This window comes from Chiloscyllium punctatum, chromosome 2, assembly GCF_047496795.1.
Source record: "Chiloscyllium punctatum isolate Juve2018m chromosome 2, sChiPun1.3, whole genome shotgun sequence".
In the NCBI taxonomy this organism is placed as follows: Eukaryota; Metazoa; Chordata; class Chondrichthyes; order Orectolobiformes; family Hemiscylliidae; genus Chiloscyllium; species Chiloscyllium punctatum.
The window spans coordinates 17,738,099-17,761,964 of NC_092740.1; the positions used below are offsets into that span (position 1 = coordinate 17,738,099).

Below are 23,866 nucleotides of genomic sequence, written 5' to 3' on the forward strand. Positions count from 1 at the left end.
GGGAAATGTTGCCATCAAAGCCAATAGAAACTGCAGGGACAGATGGTTACTTTTTCCCCCTAAGCTACACCAGATGGCCTGTCAATCAGAACCCTCCAGCAGCAGGTACCTGCTTTTCCCACTCAAACTGAAAACTGCACATTTTCTTTCTGAATTTGTCAGGGCTGAGGATTTAAATTCCTTCAGATGATCACCCATAATTAGAATTTTATCTATCCTTCATAAATATTCTGTGTACATATGTGGCTGTGCTGATTCCTAACTTACACCCTTCCCTCTGAAGACAAGACTGGGATCTGTCAGAGTCCTCCATTTATAAAGGCCTCTGGAGCGCCTGAAATTCTGGGCTAAAGTGCCAAAGAAATGAAGTTGAGGCTGCCCATCTCCTCTGAAGAAAATCTAACATTTCTGTGTCCTGCAGAACCCCGCAGAGTCTAAAGAGAAACAGCCGAACCTCTCGCCTGGCAACAGATGAGGAAATTCAGGGAACAAAGGACGCGGTCATTCAGGATTTGGAAAGGAAGCTACGGTTTAAGGATGACCGCTTGAGCAATGGCCAGGTAGGACTGTGGATTGGGAACAAAATACTCATGTTGCTGAATTTTCCAAGCGGTATTCCACATTGATGTCAGCTCAACAGCTTCATCTTCAATCTTCAAACCTTCAAGGGATTGGAGTATTGAGTGGACTCCATTGAGCTATATGAAATAGAAGCACCATTCAGCCTCATTCCTCATGAAGGGCTCCTGCCCGAAACGTCCATTTTCCTGCTCCTCGGATGCTGCCTGACCTGCTGTACTTTTCCAGCACCACTCTAATCTTGACTCTGATCTCCAGCATCTGCAGTCCTCACTTTCGCCCATTCAGCCCCTCCAGCCTTCCCCGCCATTCAACAAGATCATGTTTTGATTTCCACATTGCCAGCTAACCCCGCCCCCCACCGCTCCCCAATAACCCTTGACCCCTCCCCAACACCTGACAAGAATCTTTCCATCTCTGCTTGAAAAGTATTCAGTGACCTCGCCTTGTGCTGCCTTCTGAGGCAGAGAGTTCCCAAGTCACACGTTGCTGAGTGATGATTTTACTCCTCAGGCTCCTTGCCCTAAAATACATTAGTCTTGCTAAACTCAGTTAGAATTATAGAACCTTACAGTACACTCCTTCGACCCAGCGTATCTGTACTGCCAGAAATATACCACTATCTCCACAAGTCACACTTGCCCGCCAAGGACTTGAATGCTCATCCAAGTCCTTTTTATAAAGGTTGTGAGGTTTCCCACCTCTTAGGCAGCACATTACAGACTCCCACCACTCTTAAATCCCCTCAAAACCTGCTGCCTTCCACTTTAAAATGACCTTTTGACAAAGGGGAGCACTGCTCTCACTCTAGTCTGTCCATGACCTCCAGCCTTACACGCTTGAGGCAGTTCTCCTGAAACATGCCGTTTTGGAATCATCCCGTTAAATAGCCCAAAAGCCCTCTTCGCTCTGGTGTAACTTGCAATCAGCTGTAAGAAAAGCAGAAAGTGCTGGAGGAACTCAGCAGGTCAGGCAGCATCTATGGAGAGAGAAACAGAGTCAGTGCTTTGCGTCTGGTGTGTCTCTTCATCAGAACTCAAGCTGTAAAAAAGAATCATGTCAAAAAACGCAACATTAATTCTGTCGCTCGCTCCACTGATGTGGGCAGACCTGCTGATGGTCTCCAGCACTTTCTCTTTTTGTTTCAGATTTTCAGCATCTGCACTTTTTTATTTTACTTTTGTGAACCCGTTGTTTCTGGGATCATTTTTGACCACCAGCTGTACCTTGCTGGTGGAAACACAATATTTTCATTTGTGCAAAAAGCCATGAGCCCATCCATTTTTTAATCCCGTAACGTTCTCTTTGAAACAAAACACATCTCCATCTCCCCAAGCTTGCTTGGCAACGTAAATGAAGAGAATTGGGTTAACTCATTGCCAGCCCCATCGTCAGGGTCTACGTGGACATTACCTGTCGCCAATTAGTCCAAATGAGGGTGAAATGAGGAAGTTCACTCAGAGGAGGTAAGAAATACGATTGCAGGAAACTAAAAAGTGGGGATGTTTTTCAATTTGTAGTGCACTGTATGAATCTTGAAGAGCAATGCAAGGAGCAGATACATTTGAAGAACAATGTACCCGTTTTTCGCCTTGTACTTGGAGCAGTTTGTGTAGTGACAGTCGCCCCTCAATGGGCTATGTCAGGACGTGAAGTGGAAAATGAACCCAGTTGCCACAGTCAGACCCAAAATTAAACTTTGTAAAGATGGCAACATGTATTTATCCAGTGCTGACCACGGACCACCCTGTTAAATGTCTGAGAACCATTTGGTGAAGGGAGATGGAAGGAGCCAATCCTTACTTGGGTTTAGATTTCCACTGTACCTCCAGGAGCTGAACACCACACTCACCAAGGCGAAAGGGGCAGTTGTGCCCACACACACTCACACCTTGACAGTGCACATGTGACTGTTCCTGACACCTGGCTTGATGGAATTCCTGGCCTGTTCTCCCAGGAAAGCTGGAGAATAGTGAGACAGTTTAGTCAGGGATCAAAAGTGAATGGACACATCATGCCTCACACAGAAAAGGAAGAGGGGTTGGCCGTTCAGCCCCTCTAGCTTGCACTGCCATTCTGTAACATCATGGCTGACCTGTCTATTCTGAATTCCGCCTATTCCCAGTAATGCTCGATTCCCCTGCCTAAGAAAGGTTTATCCATCTCTTTCCCAAAAAAAATTCAATTATGCTTTCTTAGGTTCCAAAGTTGCTTAACTCGCTGAGCGAAAAAAGTCTTCATCTCTGTCCTCTACGTTTGGAGTACCATCCTCTTAGAATTGATGGCCTAGTGGTGTTTTCATTAGACTATTAACCTTGCAGTGCAGGCAGCGGCCTGGGCTCCAGGTTCAAATTCTGCCATGAATGTTTGCTAGCACTTGGCCCACAATCCTCTAAATCTTTCCTAGTCATATATCTGTACAAATGTATCTTAATTGTTGTAACTGTCCCTGCATCTAGCAATTCATTCTACACACATACCACCCTCTGTGTGAAAACATTGCCCCTCAGGTCCCTTTTTATAGCTTTCTCCTCTCACCTTAAAATTATGCCCTCTTGTTTTGAACCCCCCCAACCCTGGGGAAAAGACCTTTGCTATTCGCCCTATCTATGCCCTTCATGATTTCATAAATCTCTATAAAGGTCACCCCCCACCCCAACCTCCTACGCTCCAGTGAAAAACGTCCTAGCTCTCCTGATAATTAAACCCTCCAGGCCCAGTAACATGCCAGAAAATCTTTTCTGCACCCTCTCCAATTTAGTAATATCCTTCCTATAGTAGGCCAGCCAGCATGTTGTAAAAGCAAACAAATGGTCACATTCCCTACCTTTTCCCTACACAGATCTGTAGTCTTCAAGCACTTATCTAATTCCCTTTGCAAAGATTGAATCTTCCTCGACCATTGTCTCAGGCAATGCGTTCCAGATCATGCATTGGAACGTTTTTCCTATGTTGCCATCAGGACTTCTTCATCTTAAATCTGTGTCCTCTTATTTTCAACCAATCCATGAGTGGGAACAATGTCATAGAGTCATAGAGATGTACAGCACAGAAACAGACTCTTCGGTCCAACCTGTCCATGCCGACCAGATATCCCAATCCAATCTAGTCCTACCTGCCAGCACCCAGCCCATATCCCTCCAAACCCTTCCTATTCATATACCCATCCAATTGCCTCTTAAATGTTGCAATTGTACCAGCCTCCACCACTTCCTCTGGCAGCTCATTCCATACACGTACCACCCTCTGTGTGAAAAAGTTGCCCCTGAGGTCTCTTTTATATCTTTCCCCTCTCACCCTAAACCTACGGCCTCTAGTTCTAGACTCCTCCACCCCAGGGAAAATACTTTGTCTATTTATCCTATCCATGCCCCTCATAATTTTGTAAACCTCTATAAGGTCACCTCTCAGCCTCTGACGCTCCAGGGAAAACAGCCCCAGCCTGTTCAGCCTCTCCCCATAGCTCAAATCCTCCAACCCTTCACTCCATCAAATTCGCTCCAGTCTACACCAGTCAAGATTTTGAATTCTTCAATCAAATCTCCAATCCCTTCTCAATGGAGAGCAGTATCAGCTTCTCCTATTGACTCTCCACCCTCAGCCTTTCTCTCACCAATCCCAGAGGTGGTCACCTCACCATGAAAAGAGAGATGAAAAGGTCAATTGGGGATGACTTACCGGCCTCAATTTGCCATTGCCCCCACTTCCCGTCTCCCTAGCAAGTGACAAAACTGGGTGGTGACCTGTCGGCCAGATTTGCCCATTGGGGTGTGGGGGGGCGGGTTCCATTTTCCCAAATCAGGAGGCATTCATTGACATGCATGACAGCAAAGGGGTGGCCTCTGAAAGCCACTTCCTGCCCTGCACTCCAATCCCCTCCCTCCATGACCTCCAACACACAACAGGCAAATGAAAAGCACTAGGTGATGGCCTGGTAGTATTGTTGCTGTACTATTAGTCGAGAGACCCAGGTAATGATCTAGGGACCTGACCACAGCAGGTGATAAAGTTTGAATTCAATAGAAGTCTGGGGCTCAGTATCTACTGGTGACTATGAAGCCATTGTTGATTGTGGGAAAAAACCCATCCGGTTCACTAATCTCCTCATTACCATCCTTACCTAGTCTGGCCTACATGTTTTCCAGATCCACAGAAATCTGGTTGACTCTTAATTGACCTCTGGGGAATTAGGAGTGGGCAATAAATGCTGGCTTAGCCAGAGATACCCTCCTGCTGTGAATTACCTTTTTAAAAATCTCTCAGAGTCATAAAGATGCACAGCACAAAACAGACCCTTCAGTGCAACTCGTCTATACCAACTAGATGTCCTAACCTAATCTAGTCCCGTTTGCCAGCACTTGGCCCATATCCCTCTAAATTCTTCCTATTCATAATCCATGTGGCTTTCAAAAGTTGTAATTGTCTCATCCTCCACCACTTCCTCTGGCAGCTCATTCCACACATGCACACCATCTGTGTGAACATGTTACCCCTTAGGTCCCTTTTAAGTTTCTCCCCTCTCACCCTAAACCTCTGCCCTCCAGTTTTGGACTCTCTTTCTCTGATATAAAGACTTTGTCTATTTATCTTATCCATGCCCCTCATAATTTTATAAACCTCTGTAAGGTCACCCCTCAGCCTCCGATGCTCCAGGGAAAACAGCTCCAGCCTATTCAGCCTCTCCCTGTAACTCAAACCCTCCAACCCTGGCAACATCCTTGTAAATCTTTGCTGAACCCTTTCAAGTTTCACAAGTTCCGACTGAATCCCCTGACAAATAGGCCCCAATCAATGGCATTGAGGACCTCTGATTGCATGGTAGCTTCTGTCAAGGCAGGGCTGGGATGGTCTGGGAAACTCAGATGTCAGTTCTTAAATGTCCCATGATCCATTGAGTATGTTAGAGGGCAAGGCCAGCAAGTCCGCCTCCACTGAACACACTCACACCCACACTTTGGTATCATGCAGAAACGGGTATGGAACCTTCCTCTGGGTCAGGACAGGCATTGGATGGTTTTGAGATTTTTTTTGAAGAAGTTTAGATACTGAGTTTGTCAATGTTGAGGAACGATATTAAGATCTAAATCAATTCAAGAAAATCTCCTGTCCATCGATCACTGAACAAAGTCTCCACTGATGGAAAATTGGTTGCTCTTCTTTGGGAGCTTGCTGTGCACAAATTGGTTGCTGTATTTCCTGCATTACAGCGGTGACTATCCTTCAGAGGATACGCCATTAGTTACAAAGCAGCCCCGGGAGATCCCGGGGTTTGTGGGAACATCTGTGCGGAGGCAATCCCATCTTTCCCCGGCGTTGTGCTTTAGTAGCGATTCCTTGATCCGGAAGCATTCTGGAATGCCGTATACTCACTCGTTGATCGTGCATGAACTGTGACTGAGCTGCCCTTTCTTTCCTTTATTCCCACCTCGGCAGAGATTGACCTATGAGGAAAAGATGGCACGCAGACTCCTGGGAGCAGACAATGCCGCCACTGTCTTCAATTTCCAGGAAGCAGAGGATGACCCTGTGGTCCAGGTAGTCGCCATTTTCTTTTATTTGGAAAAGCATCCCAATTCATCCTTCTGAATTCAATTTCATGTGAGAAAGCGCTTCTAATGAGTGAACAAAACTGATTTGATCCATACCTCAAAAACCCCTGCAACATTCAGCGAGGTTTTCCGATCCAGTTTTAGATTAGATTACTTACAGTGTGGAAACAGGCCCTTCGGCCCAACAAGTCCACACCGCCCCGCCAAAGCGCAACCCACCCATACCCCTACATCTACCCCTTACCTAACACTACGGGCAATTTAGCGTGGCCAATTCACCTGACCCTGCACATCTTTGGACTGTGGGAGGAAACCGGAGCACCCGGAGGAAACCCACGCAGACACGGGGAGAACGTGCAAACTCCACACAGTCAGTCGCCTGAGGTGGGAATTGAACCCCGGTCTCTGGCACTGTGAGGAAGAAGTGCTAACCTCTGTCCCACCGTGCCGCCCAGCATCCCAGCATTTCCCAATGGCAATACCAAGACGGTAGGTCTGCAGCAGAACAAAGCATGCATTCTTTAGGGGAATCATTGATACCTCAGTTAGAATTAAGATATCAGATTCTTTCCTTTCTGTTATTGTTTTACTTTAGTGGAACGGGACAGAGGGGGTGTGGGGGGGAGACACAAATGAACAGGAATGAATTGCCTCACATTAGCCAGAACATTTTACCAATTTTCTTTTAATTTGAGATTTGGACTGGGCTGTTTTCACTTAAATGTGGTCTGGAGTTAACAAAACAATTTTAGATCCCCAGCATCCTCAGTACTTGGCTTTTGTTCTGAACTAGGAACAATGTAAAAGGTTTTTGACACTGATCGGACTAATATGTTCACCAGATTTATTCTCTTTCCATTCCAAACGGCAGTTTTTTTTTAAAATTTGTTTCTCCTTTAGTTTACTTGAATAGCTCAGCAACTTTTCTCAGGAGAGATTGACATGAAATATCTGTGGTGTTAAAATAAATTGTTTGTACTTTAGGCTCAACCATGAAGTGCGAACTGGGTGGTCTGCGACACACTCCTTTCAAAACTATCGCTTTTTTAAAATCAAATCTCTCTGTAAGGAAAACAGAACGTGCTGGAGAAACTCAGCAGGTCTCTGTGGAGAGAGAAACAGAGTTAGTGCCAATTGATTCTTTGTCAGAAAAGGTCAATCGGCTCGAACCATCGACAGTTTCTCTCTCTTTCTGCAGATGCTGCAGAATTTCTCCAACATTTTAGTTTGTAGTTATTTTATTTCATGTCTCCAGTAACTACAATTGGCTTTCATATTGCTCTGACATCTTGCAGTATTTTTACTTTTGATTTACAAGCTGTACAAACATACACTTGGAATTGAATTATCGTTTTTTTTATTCACCAATAGGAGTGGGCACTGCTGGCCCCTTCCAAGTTGCCCTCAATTTGATTTGATTTGATTTATTATTGTCACATGTACTGAGATACAGTGAAAAGTATTGCTTTGCGTGTTAAGCAGACAAACCACACCTCACATAAGTACATCAGGGTAATAGAACAGAATGCGGAACATAGTGTTATAGCTACAGGGAAGGTGCAGAGAAGGATCAGCTCTTACTGTATGAGAGGTCTGTTCAAAGATTGATAACAGCGGGGAAGAAACTGTTCTTAAATCTATCGGTACATGTTTTCAAACTTATGTATCTTCTGTTTGACAGAAGAGAGTGGGGCAGAGAATAATAATTAGGGTGGAAGGGGTCTTTGATTATGTTGGCTGCCTTCCCGAGGCAGTGGGAAGTATAGATGGAGTCAATGGAAGTAATGCTGGTTTGTATGATGGACTGGGATGTATTCATAACTCTCTTTAATTTCTTGCGGTCTTGGGCAGAACAGTTTGCCAAACCAAGCAGTGAGGCATCCAGATGGGATGTTTTCGATGGTGCATCGAAAATAAATTGGTCAGAGTCATTGCGGATATGCCAAATTTCCTGAGTCTTCTGAGGAAGTAGAGACATTGGTGTGCTTTCTTAACTGTAGTGTCAATGTGGATAGACCAGGACAGATTGTGGGTAATATTTACTCCTAGGAACTGGAAGCACTCGACCACCTCCACCTCAGCACCATTGATACAGACAGGGGCATGTCCTCCAATCTGCTTCCTGAAGTCAATGACCAGCTCCTGTTGTTGTCTTTACATCATGCCCCTGAGTTGTCTATCCTGTACTCTGTCTCGTCATTATTTGAGATCTGACCCACTACAGTGGAGTCATCAGCAAAATTGTAAATGGAGTTATAGCTGAATTTAGCCACGCAGTCATGAGTGTATAAGGAGTGTAGTAAGGGGCTGAGTACACAGTCCTGTGGGCTACCAGCCCTGAGAAGGTGGTGGTGAGCTGCCTTCTTGAACCACCACAGTCCCATTAGGCAGGGAATTCTAGAATTTTGATCAAGTAACAGTGATGGAAGGCGATATATTTCCAAGTCAGGATGGTGAGTGGCTTGGAAGGAAACTTGAAGGTGGTGGCGTTGCCATGTATCTGCCAACCTTGTCCATCTAGATGGTTGTGCGTTTGGAAGGTGTTGTCCAAGATCTTTGGTAAATGTTTGTAGTACACACTGTTGTAACTGAGTGCCAGTGGGGGAACGGATTGGGTATTTGTGGATCTGGTGCTAATCAAGTGGGCTGCTTTGTTCTGGATGGTTTCAAGCTTCTTGAGTGTTGTTGGAGCTGCACCTATCCAGGCAAGTGGATTCACTTAAGTTATATTCTCCTTATTCACACTTGAACCACTGTCTGGAGTAAAGGGTTTTTTTTTCCGAAATTCCCATTGGAAATCTTTGAGAAGATTTGTAGCTCAGCTTGATGATAAGTCTGTAAGTCAGCTCGCTGAGCTTGAAGGTTTGTTTTCAGGTGTTTCGTGACCATACTAGGTAACATCATCAGTGAGAGTCTCTGGTGAAGCACTGGTGGTATGTCCCACCTCTCTATTTATAGGTCTTGGTTTCTTAAGGTGTGTGATGTCATTTCCAGTTCTGTTTTTCAAGGTAAGGTTGATGGGATATACGCTGCTGTGTTTATTGATGAAGTTCTGGTTAGAATGCCATGCCTGTAAGAATTCTCGTGCATGTTTTTGTTTCACCTGTCCTAGGATGTGTGTGATGTCCCAGTCAAAGTGGTGTCCTTCTTTATCTGTATGTATGAAAACTAGTGAGAGTGGGTCGTGTATCCTAGTAGCAAGTTTCCTGCTTGTTTGTCAGATGTAGTGGGTTTTTTTCAGTTCCTGCATGGTATTTTGTAAACAAAGTTAGTTTTGCTGGTATTATTTAATGGATCCTTTAGGTTCATTAGTCACTGTTTAAGCGTGTTGGTAGATTTGTGAGCTACCACGATGCCAAAGGATCTGAGTAGTCTGGAGGTCATTTCTGATATGTCTTTGATGTAAGGAAATGTGGCTGTGGTTTTTGGTTCTGCTGTGTCTGCTTGTTTGGGTTTGTTCCTGAGGAACCGGTGGATTGTGTTTATTGGGTACCTGTTTTGCTTGAAAACATTGTACAGTAGCGCCTCGACTTACAAACTTAATCCGTTCAGTGACCCGGTTCGCGAACCGAAAAGTTCGCGAACTGAATCAATTTTTCCCATTGTTCGGATAGCATAAGAATGCTTGGATGGCTGTTCACAGCGCACGGGCCAAAGACGAACTGAATGAGATCACGCGGGGCCCCGAGAGCTTTTGCATTCAACAAGCGCATAGCAAAGCAGAACAATGAAACCACGTGGTCGCACACGGGCTTTTTGCGTTCGTACCTTGAATTTCGTACGTATGTTGAAGCAAAGTTTTACGTACAATCCTGTTCATAAACCAATTTGTACGTGAACGGGGTCATTCGTATGTCGAGGTGCTACTGTATAGATATTTTTCTTCTGCTGTTTGTAGTTCTTGGGTGCTGCAGTGTGATGTAGCTCGTTGAAATAACGTCTTGACGCAGCTGTTTGTGGGTGTTGAGATGATTGCTCCTGAAGTTAAGTATTTAGTCTGTGCTTCTTGTTTTTCTGTAGACGTTGGTTTGAAGCTCTCCATTAACTGTACGTAGAACTGTCACATCTCGGAATGGGAGTCCGTTGTCAATTCTCCTCCTCTTGTGAATTTAATGCCTGTCAGGATATTGTTGATGGTGTTATATGTTTCCTCTAATTTGTTCCATTTGTGATGTCGAAAAGAACTGGAAATGACATCACCCACCTTCAGAAACCAAGACCTATAAATAGAGAGGTGGGACATACCACCAGCGCTTCACCAGAGACTCTCACTGATGATGTTACCTAGTCATGGTGACGAAACATCTGAAAACAAAACTTCCAGTTCAGTGAGCTAATTTACATACTTCCCGTTGTAAATGTTGTCTTTTGAGCCTTATCTCAAGGCTCCTTATTTTGTATTCCCTCATAACCTTCAAATGGAATTCATTGAGAATTTTCTAGAAGATCTTCCCATCAGGTTTGCCTGTTCTCTGGAGAAGTCAGACGAAACAGTAACAGTCTGGGATACTCACCAGACCTCTGTACTCATCCTCCTCCTTTTACAGTGCTGATAGTGTTATTCTATCTTTTTAAGGAGTACAAGGTCTCCAGCTTTGAACAAAGGCTGATCAATGAGATTGAGTTTCGTCTGGAGCGGTCCCCAGTAGACGAATCTGATGACGAGGTCCAGCATGACGAGCAACCTGACCACGGCACAGCCCCACTCTTCGAGAGGAAGCTGAAACACATCAAGCTGTTCGAAGGGACGCCAGTAACGTTCACTTGCAAAGTGGCCGGAGATCCCCTGCCAAAGGTACGGGCTGCAAAAGCTGAATCTTACAGCACTCAAGGAGGCCATTTGGCCCATTGTACCTCTGCAGGGTCCTGGGTTCTGGAAAAGGGTCACTGGGCCTGAAACATTAACTCTGCTTTCTCCCTCCACAAATGCTGTGAGACCTGCTGAGTTTCTCCAGCAGTTTCTGTTTCTGTTTTTGTCTTTGATAGAGTTGTTACATTAATTCCATTCTTCCACCATACCCTGATAAACAGGATGGGAGGTGGTGTTATCACTAGGCTATTAATCCAGAGGCCTAGCTAATGTTCTGGGACCTTGGTTCAAATACTGCCATGGCTAGAGAGTGGAATTTAAATTCAATTTTTAAAAAATCTGAAATTAAGAGTTAGATGACGGCACAGCAGCTCAGTGGTCAGCATTGCTGCCTCACAGTGCCAGGGACTTGGGTTTGATTCCAGCCTTGGGCGACTGTCTATGTGGAGTTTGCACATTCTCCCCGTGTCTGCATGGGTTTCTTCCAAAGATGTGCAGGCTAGGTGGATCGGCTAGGGATGTGTAAATTAGGTGATTTAGCCATGGGAAATGCAGGATTATAGGGAGATGGAGATCGGTCTGGGTGGGATGGTTTTGGAGAGTTGGTACGGGCTTGTTAGGCCAAATGGCCTTTTTTCTACACTATAGGGATTCTGTGAAACAATTGTTGTAAAAACCCATCTGATTCACTAATGTCCTTTACGGAGGGAAACTGCCATCCTTACCTGGTCTGGCCTACGTGTGACCCCAGACCCACAATAGTTGATTCTTAACTGCCCTCTGGGTCATTGGGATTGGGAAATACTGGCCTGGGCAGTGAGGCTCCCATCCCACGAATGAATTAAATAAAACATAGAAAATAGGAGCAGGAGTAGGCCATTCGGCCCTTTGAGCTTTCTCCTCCAATCGATAAAATCATTGCCGACCATCCACCTCAACTCCCTAATCCCACCCTCCCTCCATTTCCCTTGATCACTTTAACCACAAGAGCTATGTCTACCTACAATGCTTTGGCCTCGACCATTTTCTTTGGTGGTGAATTCCTCAGATTCACTGTCTGAGTGAAGAAATTTCTAAGTGTGTAGAAATATAGAAGCATAGAAAGTTATGCAATCATAGTCCATCAAGCCTGCTCCACCATTCAATATAATCATGGCTGATCTTCTAACAATGGCACATTCTAACCCTTTTCCCATGCTCCTTAACACCTTTATCCTCGAGAAATCTTGTTTCTGAAATTTATTCAGTGACTTTGCATCAACAATCTACTGTGGTAGAGATTTCCACATGCTCACCACCATCTAAGTGAAGACATCTTTTGTCATCCCAATCCAAAATGACTTACCCTATATCCGAAGACTGTGACCCTTTGTAATGGTATCCCACCAACCCAGAGCAGGGGAACAGCATTCCTGCGTGCAATTTGTCCAGCCCTTTCAGAGCTTCATACATTTCAATTATTGTTATCCATATAAATTATTTATTCATTGATTGTGCACATCACTAGCAAGGGCAAATTTATTGCCCATCCTATCATCACAATGGCTCAGTGGTTAGCACTGCTGCCTCACAGCACCAGGGACACAGGTTTGATTCCAGCCTCAGGCAACTGTCTGTGTGGAGTTTGCACATTCTCCCCGTGTCTGCGTGGGTTTCCTCCGGGTGCTCTGGTTTCCTCCCACAGTCCGAAGATGTGCAGGTTAGGTGAATTTGCTATGCTAAATTGCCCATTCTGTTAGGTGTAGGGGAATGGGTGTGGGTGGGTTGCTCTTCGGAGGGTCAGTGTGGACTTGTTGGGCCGAAGGGCCTGTTTCCACACTTGTAGGTAATCTAATCTAAATTGTCCCAGGATGTGTAGATCAGGTGGATTGGCCGTGGGATCTGCAGGGTTACAGCGATATGGGAGGAGGCTGGGATCTAGGTGGAATGCCCTTCAGAGGGTCAGTGCTGATGTGATGGGCCGGATGGCCTCTTACCCCTCTGTAGAAATTCTGCGATTTCCTAATCGCCACTGGAGTGGCGCTGAGTTACCTCCTTGAACTGTTGCAGTCGATGTGGGTTCAATAATCACTGTCTTCACAATCATGGTATTTATTTCTGAGGACTATGTGTGCACAGCAATCCAGCATGGTAATTCCAACTCTGGAGAAAACACAAACCCACCTCCTGTCTGCATGAATTGCCCATTCGGAGGCAACTGTGCTTGGACCCCAGCCCTGGTTAATTGCTCCGCTTTCTCCCACGAAACCTCTCCCTGGCAGGTCTACTGGTTCAAAGACGGCAAACAAATTTCCAAGTGCAGTGAGCATTACCAGATTAGGCGAGAGGCAGATGGAACTTGTACCCTCCACACTGAAACTGCGACACTAGATGATGACGGGAATTATACCATCATGGTAGCCAACCCACTGGTAAGTGGAGCCATTTTATGGTTTGTACTTGGGTATTTGGAGGGAAAATATATGAACTGCCTGTGAATGGTGCGTGTAGCAAAATTGAGTTTTGACATTGTGACTAGACTTCGGAGCCGACGAATCAGTTAAAATCTCCAATCGCTATTCACCATCAGTTAACATCCCAAAGTCACATACTTCAGCTCTCAGACTCACGGGATGTTAGGGTTTCAATCTGTTTCTGCAAGGAGTCATGTGCTGCTGAAGTCTTTCACCTCGCAATGGTCAGGATCAAGTGCAAGAATGCAAAATCTCAACCAAGCACAACAATTTACAATACAAGGGAGGATGGCATTGATTGGCTGGCAAGTCAATTCTAATTGGATGAGGTGTTGCCAACTAACCAGGTTTGACTTGTCAAATAGTAACCTTTTTTTCCTTTGGCATAAATTGTGATTGTTTGAAATTTGAGGTTTTTGCAATTATTTGGATGACCGCTGGATGACATTCTTCAGTAATATGTCTGTATTTCTCTGTTCTCACATGGGATGTGAGCATCACTGACTGGGCCAATATTTATTGCCCATCCCTAGCTGCCCTGAGAAGATGGCGATGAGCTACCTTCTTGAACCACTGTAGTCCAGATACTATTTGTAGGCCTTAAGGAGGGAATTTCAGGATTTTGATCCAGCGACACTGAAGGAACGGTGATATATTTCCAAGTCAAGAATGGCTTGGAGAGACACTTGATGATAGTGGTGTTCCCATGTATCTGCTGCCCTTGTCATTCTCGTTTTTTGCGGTGCATCTTGTAGGTAGTACACACTGCTGCTATCAAGCAGTGGTGGTGGAGGGAGTTGATGTTTGTGGATGTGGTGCCAATCAAGCAGCTGCTTAGTACTGGATCAGTCAAGCTTCTTGAGTGTTGTTGGAACTGCACCCATCCAGGCAAGTGGGGAGTATTCCATCACAATCCTGACTTGTGCCTTGTAGACAGTGGACAATATCCGAGCAATATTCAAGTTATGTGTTGCTACAATACAGTTTTAATCTGCTTTTTAGGTTTTACAATCCTTTCCTTCTACCCTATTGCATTCAGGTCATTTCTCATGAATTGAGCTTTGAATCATAAAGCGAACTCAGTGGTCAATTTAGGCAATGGAGTATTTTTTTCCCTCAATGTGCTTTCAAAATCTGTAAGGAGAAACTGTGGTTGAAAATGATCCTGTAGCGAATTCTCCAGGTTGAGGTTTCGTATTAATATGATGAAAAGAACAAGACAGAAAAATCTGTTCAGTTCAAAACCAGGAGAAATGGTCTGTTTACATAGTTTCAGTGAGTATGCGGTTATGTTTTATGAATCCACTCAAGTTCCTGTTTGGTCTACGAAATCAAATGCAGAATGAGTGAAGAGCTCCAGTCCAACAAAATTGACCTGAAGTAAAATATTAAACGAAAAGAAAAATGCCTTTGAGGTGTGGATAATCAATCAGTCAAGCCTGTTCAGACCTAACAGAGTCTGACTGATGGACAGAATTGAGGAATTCGAGCTGCAAACTGTCTACAGCCAGATCCCTCGTATGAGCACACGTTTCCTTATGGCCCTTAGGTTATCTTGCAATCACCAACCACCGCCAACCCCCAACCCAAATCCATAAAATCGTTCAGGCTCATAAGACCATTTGGCCCTTTTGTCCCTGTGCCAGCTCTTAGAAAGAGCTATCCAATTAGTGTCACATTCCTATCCCCATATCCAATTCATCATGAACTGCAGCCAGATGTTAAGAACAAGGACTCCTGGAGAGAGGGGGAAAACATAGAACAGCATCTCTCTCACACTGGACATTAAACATTATTCTGTCATTCAATCAGAAACTGTTTCCATTTTCTGATCTGTGCCATTGATAGGAGAGGCTGCTGAGTTCAATAACCACAGATCCATAGAGTAATGTGGCATGGAAAGAGGCCCTTCAGCCCAACTTGTCCATGCCGACCAGATTTACTAAACTGAACTCATCCCACTTGCTCGCATTTGGCCCATATCCCTTTCCTATCCATGTACCTGCCCAAACTAGAGTGGATCCAGAAGAGGGAATAGGCTGGGACTTTTTCACTGAAGCATAGGGGATTGAGGGATGACCTTATAGAGGTTTATAAAATAATGAGGGATATAGATAGGATTAATGGTAGGTGTCTTTTCCCTAGGGTGGAGAATTTTAAGACCAGGGGGCACATTTTTAAGGTGAGGGGAGAGAGATTTTAAAAAGACAAAAGAGGCAATTTTTTTACACAGAGGATGGTTTGCGTGTGGAATCAATTTCCTGAGGAAGTGGTGAATGTGGGCACAGTTACAACGTTTAAAAAACATTTAGGTAAGTACATGAATAGGAAAGGTTAGGAGGGATATGGGCCAGGAGAAGGCAGGAGGGACTAATTTAGTTTGGGATAATGTTCGGCATGGACTGAAGGGTTGCCATGCTATATGACTCTATAACTCTGGCAGTTCATTCCATACACCCACCACTTACTGTGTGAAAAGGTGCTCCTCGGGCTCCTTTTAAATCTTTCCTCTCTCACTTTAAACCTATGGCCTCTAGTTTTGGACTCCCCCATCCTGGGGAAAATACCTTGGCTATTCACCTTATCTCTGCCCCTCATGATTTTATAAACCCCCCATAAGGGCATCTCTGAGCCTCTGAAGCTTGAGGGAAAGAAGTGCCAGTCTGTCCTGCCTCTCCTTATTACTCAAACCCTCCAGACTCAATAACATCCTTGTCAATCTTTTTGCACCTTTTCCAGTTTAATAGCATCCTTCCTACAGCAGCATTGTACACAGTACTCCAACTGTGGCCGCACCAATGTCTTACCATTCAGGCAGCATCCGAGGAGCAGGAGAATCGATGTTTCAGGCACAAGTCCTTTATCAGTAAGGGCTTATGCCTGAGACGCCAATTGTCCCTCTCCTCGGATGCTGCCTGGCCTGCTGTGCTTTTCCAGCACCACTCTAATCTAGACTCTGCTCTCCAGCATCTGCAGTCCTCAATTTCTCCTCACCAATATCTTGTCCAGCTGTAATATGATGTCCCAGCTCCTGTACTCAGTGCTCTGCCTGATGAAGGCAAGCTTGTCAAATGCCTTCTTCACTACCCTGTCTACCTGTGACGCTACTGCCAAGGAATTATGTGCCTGCACCCCTCGATCTCTCTGTTCGGCAACACTCCCCAGGGCCCGACCATTAACTGTGTAAGTCCTCCCATCCCTGAACAACATCAAAGCAAGTCAGAGCTTGAGTCAGTAGCCATCAAACTGTAGAGTGAAACGGTGGATATTCCGTGATGTTGAATGAGTTTCCAGTTGGGGCGATTGCGGACATATTTCTTGTTGGGCCCAACTCACTGCCTTAGTTCAGACTTGCCTCCAGAAAGTTCCCAGTTCAGGTCCCACTCCAAGAAATACTCCAGCACAAACATCAAGGCAAACTCTCCCGGGGTTGCAGATGTACCACATTCTCCATTCCTGAACAAAGGTCCACCTTGCCCTCTCTGGTCAGGGTTTGAAGATCCCTTGGTGCTGTTCTGAAACAGACGACCCCAGCATCTTGGTTCAATCGTAATCAATGCCCGATTTTTCAGTTGTTGTCGCCAGTCAGTGTGAGTTCCGTGCACTGATGGGCTGCTGTCATCACCTCCATTACAACAGGGGACTACACCACTTTGGGCTGTCTGCTGGTCATGTAAGGCTATATAAATGCACATCTTTCTTCTCGGCCTTTCCATTGAAGACACTGAAACTGCATTGTCTGAGAAATATCTATAAGCCTGGACATATGATCACAGTTTAATGTCACATACAACATGCTGTAGAGAAACAAGTCAATCAGCCATCTCCAATCTGACTTTACTTCTTAGAACAGGACCTTAGAATCACAGAATAGTAACAGAACACGGGCTTAATCTCCTGTCACTCTTGTCTAAAATAATTCTTTTACCAGATGTGTGTCTCACTGGCAAGATCAGTATTTCCTGTCCATCACTATTAGCCCTTGAATTTGAGTGGCTTGCTTGGCTTGTCAGGGGGATCAGTTAAGAGTCAACCACATTGCTGTGGGTCTGGAGCCACGTGTAGACAAGACTAGGTAAGGACAGCAGATTTCTTTTCCTGAAGAACATTACTGAACCTGGTGGTTTTTGGAGGAATGAACAATGAGTGTAATGGGTGTCTTAATGACCTTCACCAGCTGCTGTGGTGGAATTGAACCCCTGTTTTTGGGAAATTAGCCTAGGCTCCTCTATTCCTGATGAAGGGCTTGTGCCTGAAATGTCAACTCTCCTGCTTCTCGGACGCTGCCTGACCAGCTGTGCTTTACCAGCACCACACTTTTTGACTCTGATCTGCAGCATCTGCAGTCCTCACTTTCTCCTCTTGCATTACCAGTCAGACCACTGTAAAATTAGCACATTACTTGGCACTAAGAGATTTATGAAGAAGAAGCATCTTCCCTTTAATCAGGTAGTTTCATATGGATTCCTGTCTATTAGGAGTTGTTTAGCTCAGTTAGCTGGATGGCTGATTAGCAATATAGACTGATTCTCCCCTGTCTAGTGAGAGAGTAGGCCTATGGATCTATAGTGACTTTATATTTTATTATCAGAAGCCAGTAATCATGGGGAAGGGATGGCCTAGTGGTATTGTTACTAGACCTGTTAGTCCAGAGACATAAGTTTTGTGCTGGGGACATATACTACCATAGCACCTAGTGGAAGTTGAATCCAATAAAACTCTGGATTTAAGAGTCCAATGATGACCATGAAACTGTTGTTGACTGCTGGAAAAATCCAACTGGTTCACTAATAGCCTTTGGGAAAGAAAATCTGCTATCCTTACTTGGTCTGGGCGAAGTGTGACTCCACACCACAGCAATGTGATTGACTCTTTAATGCCATCTGGGTAATTAGGGATGGGCAATAAATGCTGGCCTAGGCAGCGATGCCCTCATCCCATGAGAGAATTAAAATAAAGTCTGTCAAAGAACCAGGCTCTGTCCTGAGCAGACTGACATGTCACTCCGCAAAAGGATTTTTGATTTGCATGCTTTTATTTTAAACAAATGTTTTATATTGGACTGGAGTTTGCTGACTCCAACGACATTTACATTCGATAGACCAAACAGGAACTTCAGCGGCTTGATGAAATGTAACCACAAACAGCACAGCAATATGTAAATGGTCCAGTTCCTTAATTTTTCGAAGCTTTCTGTTTTGCTTTTTAGGAAAAGACACGCAGGATCCACATACCCCGGCATGTACCTTGTCTGAAATAGCACAGACTGGTTTTAGCATGATCTCCTCACAGATCTTGTACAGCTCGACTGTTGGTTTAAGTTACAAGTTGGCTTGTTCTTCAACACAAATGCTTCTCTGGACTGAGTGATTTAAACCAGCGACTGTATCTCAAGGCGCAAGGTTCAATTTCCCCAAGGCCTGAACAGTTATGCTCCACTGCCTGGTTATGAGCTCCTGTCTGTGTAATCTGATTATTCCGAAATGGAATTCCTCAAGGCCAGCAATGGGAAACATAGTGCAAGTGAGTCAGTAGCCTGTTTGACACTGTGCAACCTTCTCCTTCCCAATGACTTAAGAAATGTTACCACGATCCAATCACAAATTGCCCTTTCAGTCCATGGTGTCCATGCTGGCTACCATCCACTCCCACATTCCAGCTGTCTGCCTGGGGCCCTGTAATAGTGTGGTGGCTCAGTGGACAGCACTGCTGCCTCACAGCACGACGGATCTGAGTTCAATTCCAGCCTCAGATGACTATCTGTGCGGAGTTTGCACGTTCTCCCCATGTCTATGTGGGTTTCTTCTGGGTGTTCTGGTTTCCTCCCATAATCCAAAGATGTGCAGGTTCAGTTGCCCATCGTAGGAGAAAGTGAGGACTGCAGATGTTGGAGATCAGAGTCAAGTGTGTGGTGCTGGAAAAACACAGCAGGTCAGGCAGCACCCGAAGAGCAGGAAAATCGACACCTCAGGCATAAGGCCTTCATCAGGAAGGGGGGTGTGGCCCAAAGGTGCTGAGAGATACATGGTAGGGGGTGGTTGGGACTGATAGAGGGGAGGAAGATAGCTGAGAATGCAATAGGTAGATGAAGCTGGGGGGGTGATGGTGATAGATTGGAGTGGGTCTGCTTTAGGATGTGGCTGAAGAGATTCAGAGCAGAGGAGATGACCTGGCTGACCATAGTGTCCATGGCTAGGTGAATTAGCCATGGGAAATGCACGGGTGGGTCTGGGTGGGATGCTCTTTGGAGGGTTGGTGTGGACACAATGGGCTGAATGGCCTGCTTTTACACAGGAGGGATTCTGTGTAGCCACCGGTGTTTCTTGGTCCTCATCGAGCACCATGAGACGTAGGTTGCTGGGATTCTCGAAGTACTTTACTATTGAAGTGGTATTTTTCAAGAGTAGCTACTGTTCTAGGGCAGGGCGATGCAGCAGCCAGTTTGTGCACAGCAAGCTCCCATACGCAGCAAGCAATCGGTTTTCTGAAGCCTACCCTGTGCATGTTTAATTTCCGAAAACCAATTGGAACTGGGTTGTGAACATTGCTCATCATGATTACTAGAAGAAAGTGAGGACTGCAAACGCTGGAGATCAGAATTGAAAAAATGTGGCACTGATGTAGGGCTTATGCTCGAAACGTTGACTCTCCTGCTCCTCGGATGCTGCCTGACCGGCTGTGTTTCTCCAGCACCACACTCTTCGACTCAGCACGGTTACCCATTCCTGATGAAGGTTATCCTCATTACTGATGAAGAGTTTTTGCCCAAAACGTCGATTTTCCTGCTCCTCGGATGCTGCCTGACGTGCTGTGCTTTTCCAGCATCACTCTAATCTTGACTCTGATATCCAGCATTTCACCATGGTTACCCATACCACCAACAAGTGTGGTCAAGAGCAGTCTGTTCTTCATGTTATTAATAAAAGAAATCAATAGTGAGGCAGTGGAGGAGTGGCAGACGACATTTACAAGGACATGAGCTGCCAGAGGATTTGGTGGAGGCTGGTACAATTGCAACATTTAAGAGGCATTTGGATGGGTACAGGAATAGGAAGGGTTTGGAGGGATATGGGCCGGGTGCTGGCAGCGGGACTGTATTGGGTTGGGATACCTGGTCGGCATGACGGGTTGGACCGAAGGGTCTGTTTCCATGCTGTGCATCTCTGTGACTCTATGACTCTATGGTACAGTGCAGCATGAGACCATTCAGCCCCTCGTGTCTGCATCCACTCACTGAGGGAACATCCTTGCTTTGTGCCACTCTTGCATATGAACATACAACAAGGGACAAGACTAGGGCCACTCAGCATTTTGAGCCCATTCAATAAGATCGTGTCTGATCTGATTTTAACCTGATCCTTACATTGTTAAATATCCCTGGTAATCTTTCATCCCCTTGGTAATCTATCTGTGTCTCTCAGTGAACCATGCCAAACTTTCCAATCAATCTTCGTAACAGAACTCTTTCATCCCTGGAAACATTTTTGTAAACCTCATCTGCCCTCTCGCATGTTTATATTCTTGCTAAGGTGGTGGTAACCAGAATTATACACAGTACTCCAGCTAGCATCTCTTAATAAAGTATCCCTGAATGATTTGTTACTAACCAGCTGTCCCATCACCTTCAACATCTTATGAGGGAAGACCTTACTGAAACATACAAGACTGCAAGAAAGGGAAAGATTTGACATAATTTGAGTGTGTTTCCAGCATGATTCAAGTTCTGTCCAACCACATAACAAAGTTCCATGCTGTGAGCTGAACATGGGAGTGTGACCAGAATTTTGGAAAATTGTGTGTCGGCTCTGTGTTCATGTATGTTGAGCTCAGGTTGCCTGTTGACTGTTGGTACAAGACGTGTGGATGGTGTTCACCAACAGTTCCTTTTGATTACAGCATTAACCAGTGATCATCACATAACGTGTGATTCAACAATTAAACCATTCTGATTTTAACCATTTAAATAAATCAACTAGTATTTGTACAGCACCTTTCAGATGGCAAAAAGGGGGTTCAAAGAAGTCATTATTGAACAGGATTTGAGTCAGACCGTCCTGAGGAGATATTAGGACAGGGGATCAAAAGGCTTGGTCAAAGAGGTTGGCTTTAAGAAATGGATTACCAGTGGTTAAGAATGAATTAAGAATGGTTAATAGCCAAAGGGACCTTGGAGTGCAGGTTCATAGCTCCTTGAAAGTAGAGTCGCAGGTAGACAGGATAGTGAAGAAGGCATTTGGTATGCTTTCCTTTATTGGTCAGAGCATTGAGTATAGGAGTGGGGAGATCATGTTGCGGCTGTACAGGACGTTGGCTAGGCCATTTTTGGAATATTGCATGCAATTCTGGTCTCCTTCCTATCAGAAGGATGTTGTGAAATTTGAAAGGGTTCAGAAAAGATTCACAAGGATGTTGCCAGGGTTGGAGGAGTTGAACAAGAAAAAGAACCTTACAGCACAGGATCAGGCCCTTCGGCCCGCCAAACCTGCGCTAATCCAAATCCTCTATCTGAGCCTGCTGCCTGTTTTCTAAGGATCTGTATTCCTTTGCTCCCTGCCTATTCATATATCTGTCTAGATACATCTTAAATGATGCTATCGTCCCCGTCTCTACCATCTCCGCTGGCAATGCGTTCCAGGCACCCACCGCCCTCTGCATGAAGAACTTTCCATGTATATCTTCCCTAAACTCTTCCCCTCTCACTTTGAACTCGTGACCATAGTAATTGAGTCCCCCACTCTGGGAAAATGTTTCTTGCTATCCACCTGTCTATACCTCGCATGATTTTGTCGGCCTCAGTCAGGTCCCCCCTCAACCTCCTTCCTTCCAATGAAAATAATGCTAATCTACTTAGCTCTCCTCATATACCTAGCCCCTCCATACCAGGCAACCTCCTCTTAAACATTCTCTGCACCCTCTCCAAAGCATCCACATCCTTTTGGTAATGTGGCGACCAGAACTGTACGCAATATTCCAAATATGGCCGAACCAAAGTCTTATACAACTGTACATGTCCTGCCAACTCTTGTACTCAATAATCGTTCAATGAAGGAAAGCATGCCATATGCCTTCTTGACCTCTCTACTGACCTGCGTTGCCACCTTCAGGGTACAATGGTCCTGAACACCCAGATCTCTCTGTACATCAATTTTCCCCCAGGATTTTTCCATTTACTGTGTAGTTCGCTCTTGAATTGCAGCTTCCAAAATGCTTCACCTCGCATTTGCCCAGATTGAACTCCATCTGCCATGTCTCTGCCCAACTCTCCAATCTATCTATATTCTGCTGTGTTCTCTGACAGTCCCCTTCACGATCAGCTACTCCACCAATCTTAGTGTCATCTGTAAACTTGCTAATGAGGCAACCTACACCTTCCTCCAAATCATTTATGTATATCACAAACAACAGTGGTCCCAGCACAGATCTCTGTGGGACACCCTGGTCACAGGTCTCCATTTTGAGAAGCTCCCTTCCACTCTTACTCTTCTGTGTCTCCTGTTGCCCAACCAGTTCTCTATCCATCTAGCTAGAACACACTGGACCCCATTTGACTTCACCTTCTTCATCAGCCTACCATGGGGAACCTTATCAAATGCCTTACTAAAGTCCACGTATAATGCATCTACATCCCTTCCCTCATCAATCAACTTTGTCACCTCTTCAAAAAATTCTATTAGGTTTGTAAGACATGACCTTCCCTGCGTTAAATCATGCTGCCTTTCACACATAAGTCCATTTTCTTCCAAATGGGTATGCATCCTATCCCTTAGTATCTTCTCCAGTAGGAGAAAGTGAGGACTGCAGATGCTGGAGATCAGAGCTGAAAATGTGTTGCTGGAAAAGCGCAGCAGATCAGGCAGCATCCAAGGAGCAAGAGAATCGACGTTTCGGGCATAAGCCCTTCTTCAGGAATGAGGAAAGTGTGTCCAGCAGGCTAAGATAAAAGGTAGGGAGGAGGAACTTGGGGGAGGGGCGTTGGAAATGCGATAGGTGGAAGGAGGTCAAGGTGAAGGTGATAGGCCGGAGTGGGGTGGGGGGCGGAGAGGTCAGGAAGAAGATTGCAGGTTAGGAAGGCGGTGCAGGTTCTCCTGTTCCTTGGATGCTGCCCGACCTGCTGCGCTTTTCCAGCAACACATTTTCAGCTCGTATCTTCTCCAGTAGCTTCCCTACTGTATATCAGGCTCACAGGTCTGTAATTACCTGTACTATCCCTACTACCCTTCTTAAATAAGGGGACAACATTAGCAATTCTCCAGTCCTCTGGGACCTCCCCCATGTTCAAGGATGCTGCAAAGATATCGGTTAAAACCCCAACTATTTCCTCTCTCACTTCCCTCAGTATCCTGGGATAGATCCCATCCGGACCTGGGGAGTCCACCTTAATGCCTTTTAGAATACACAACACTTCCTCCCTCCTTATGCTCACTTGACGTAGAGTAATCAAAGATCCATCCCTAACCTCAACGTGGTGAACTCGG

The 23,866-nt window shown here is 45.2% G+C and overlaps 1 protein-coding gene across 7 annotated transcripts in view; it reads left to right on the top strand.

Annotated features, from left to right (window-relative positions):
• palld (palladin, cytoskeletal associated protein) overlaps positions 1 to 23,866 on the top strand; it is a 453,391-nt gene that overhangs the window by 396,131 nt on the left and 33,394 nt on the right. For all 7 annotated transcript variants that reach the window (XM_072594395.1, XM_072594413.1, XM_072594404.1 and 4 more), the window contains 4 exons: positions 422 to 560; positions 6,013 to 6,114; positions 10,705 to 10,923; positions 13,200 to 13,349. In XM_072594395.1, coding sequence (XP_072450496.1) covers positions 422 to 560; positions 6,013 to 6,114; positions 10,705 to 10,923; positions 13,200 to 13,349 — 610 coding nt within the window. The remainder of the gene's footprint in view (positions 1 to 421; positions 561 to 6,012; positions 6,115 to 10,704; positions 10,924 to 13,199; positions 13,350 to 23,866) is intronic.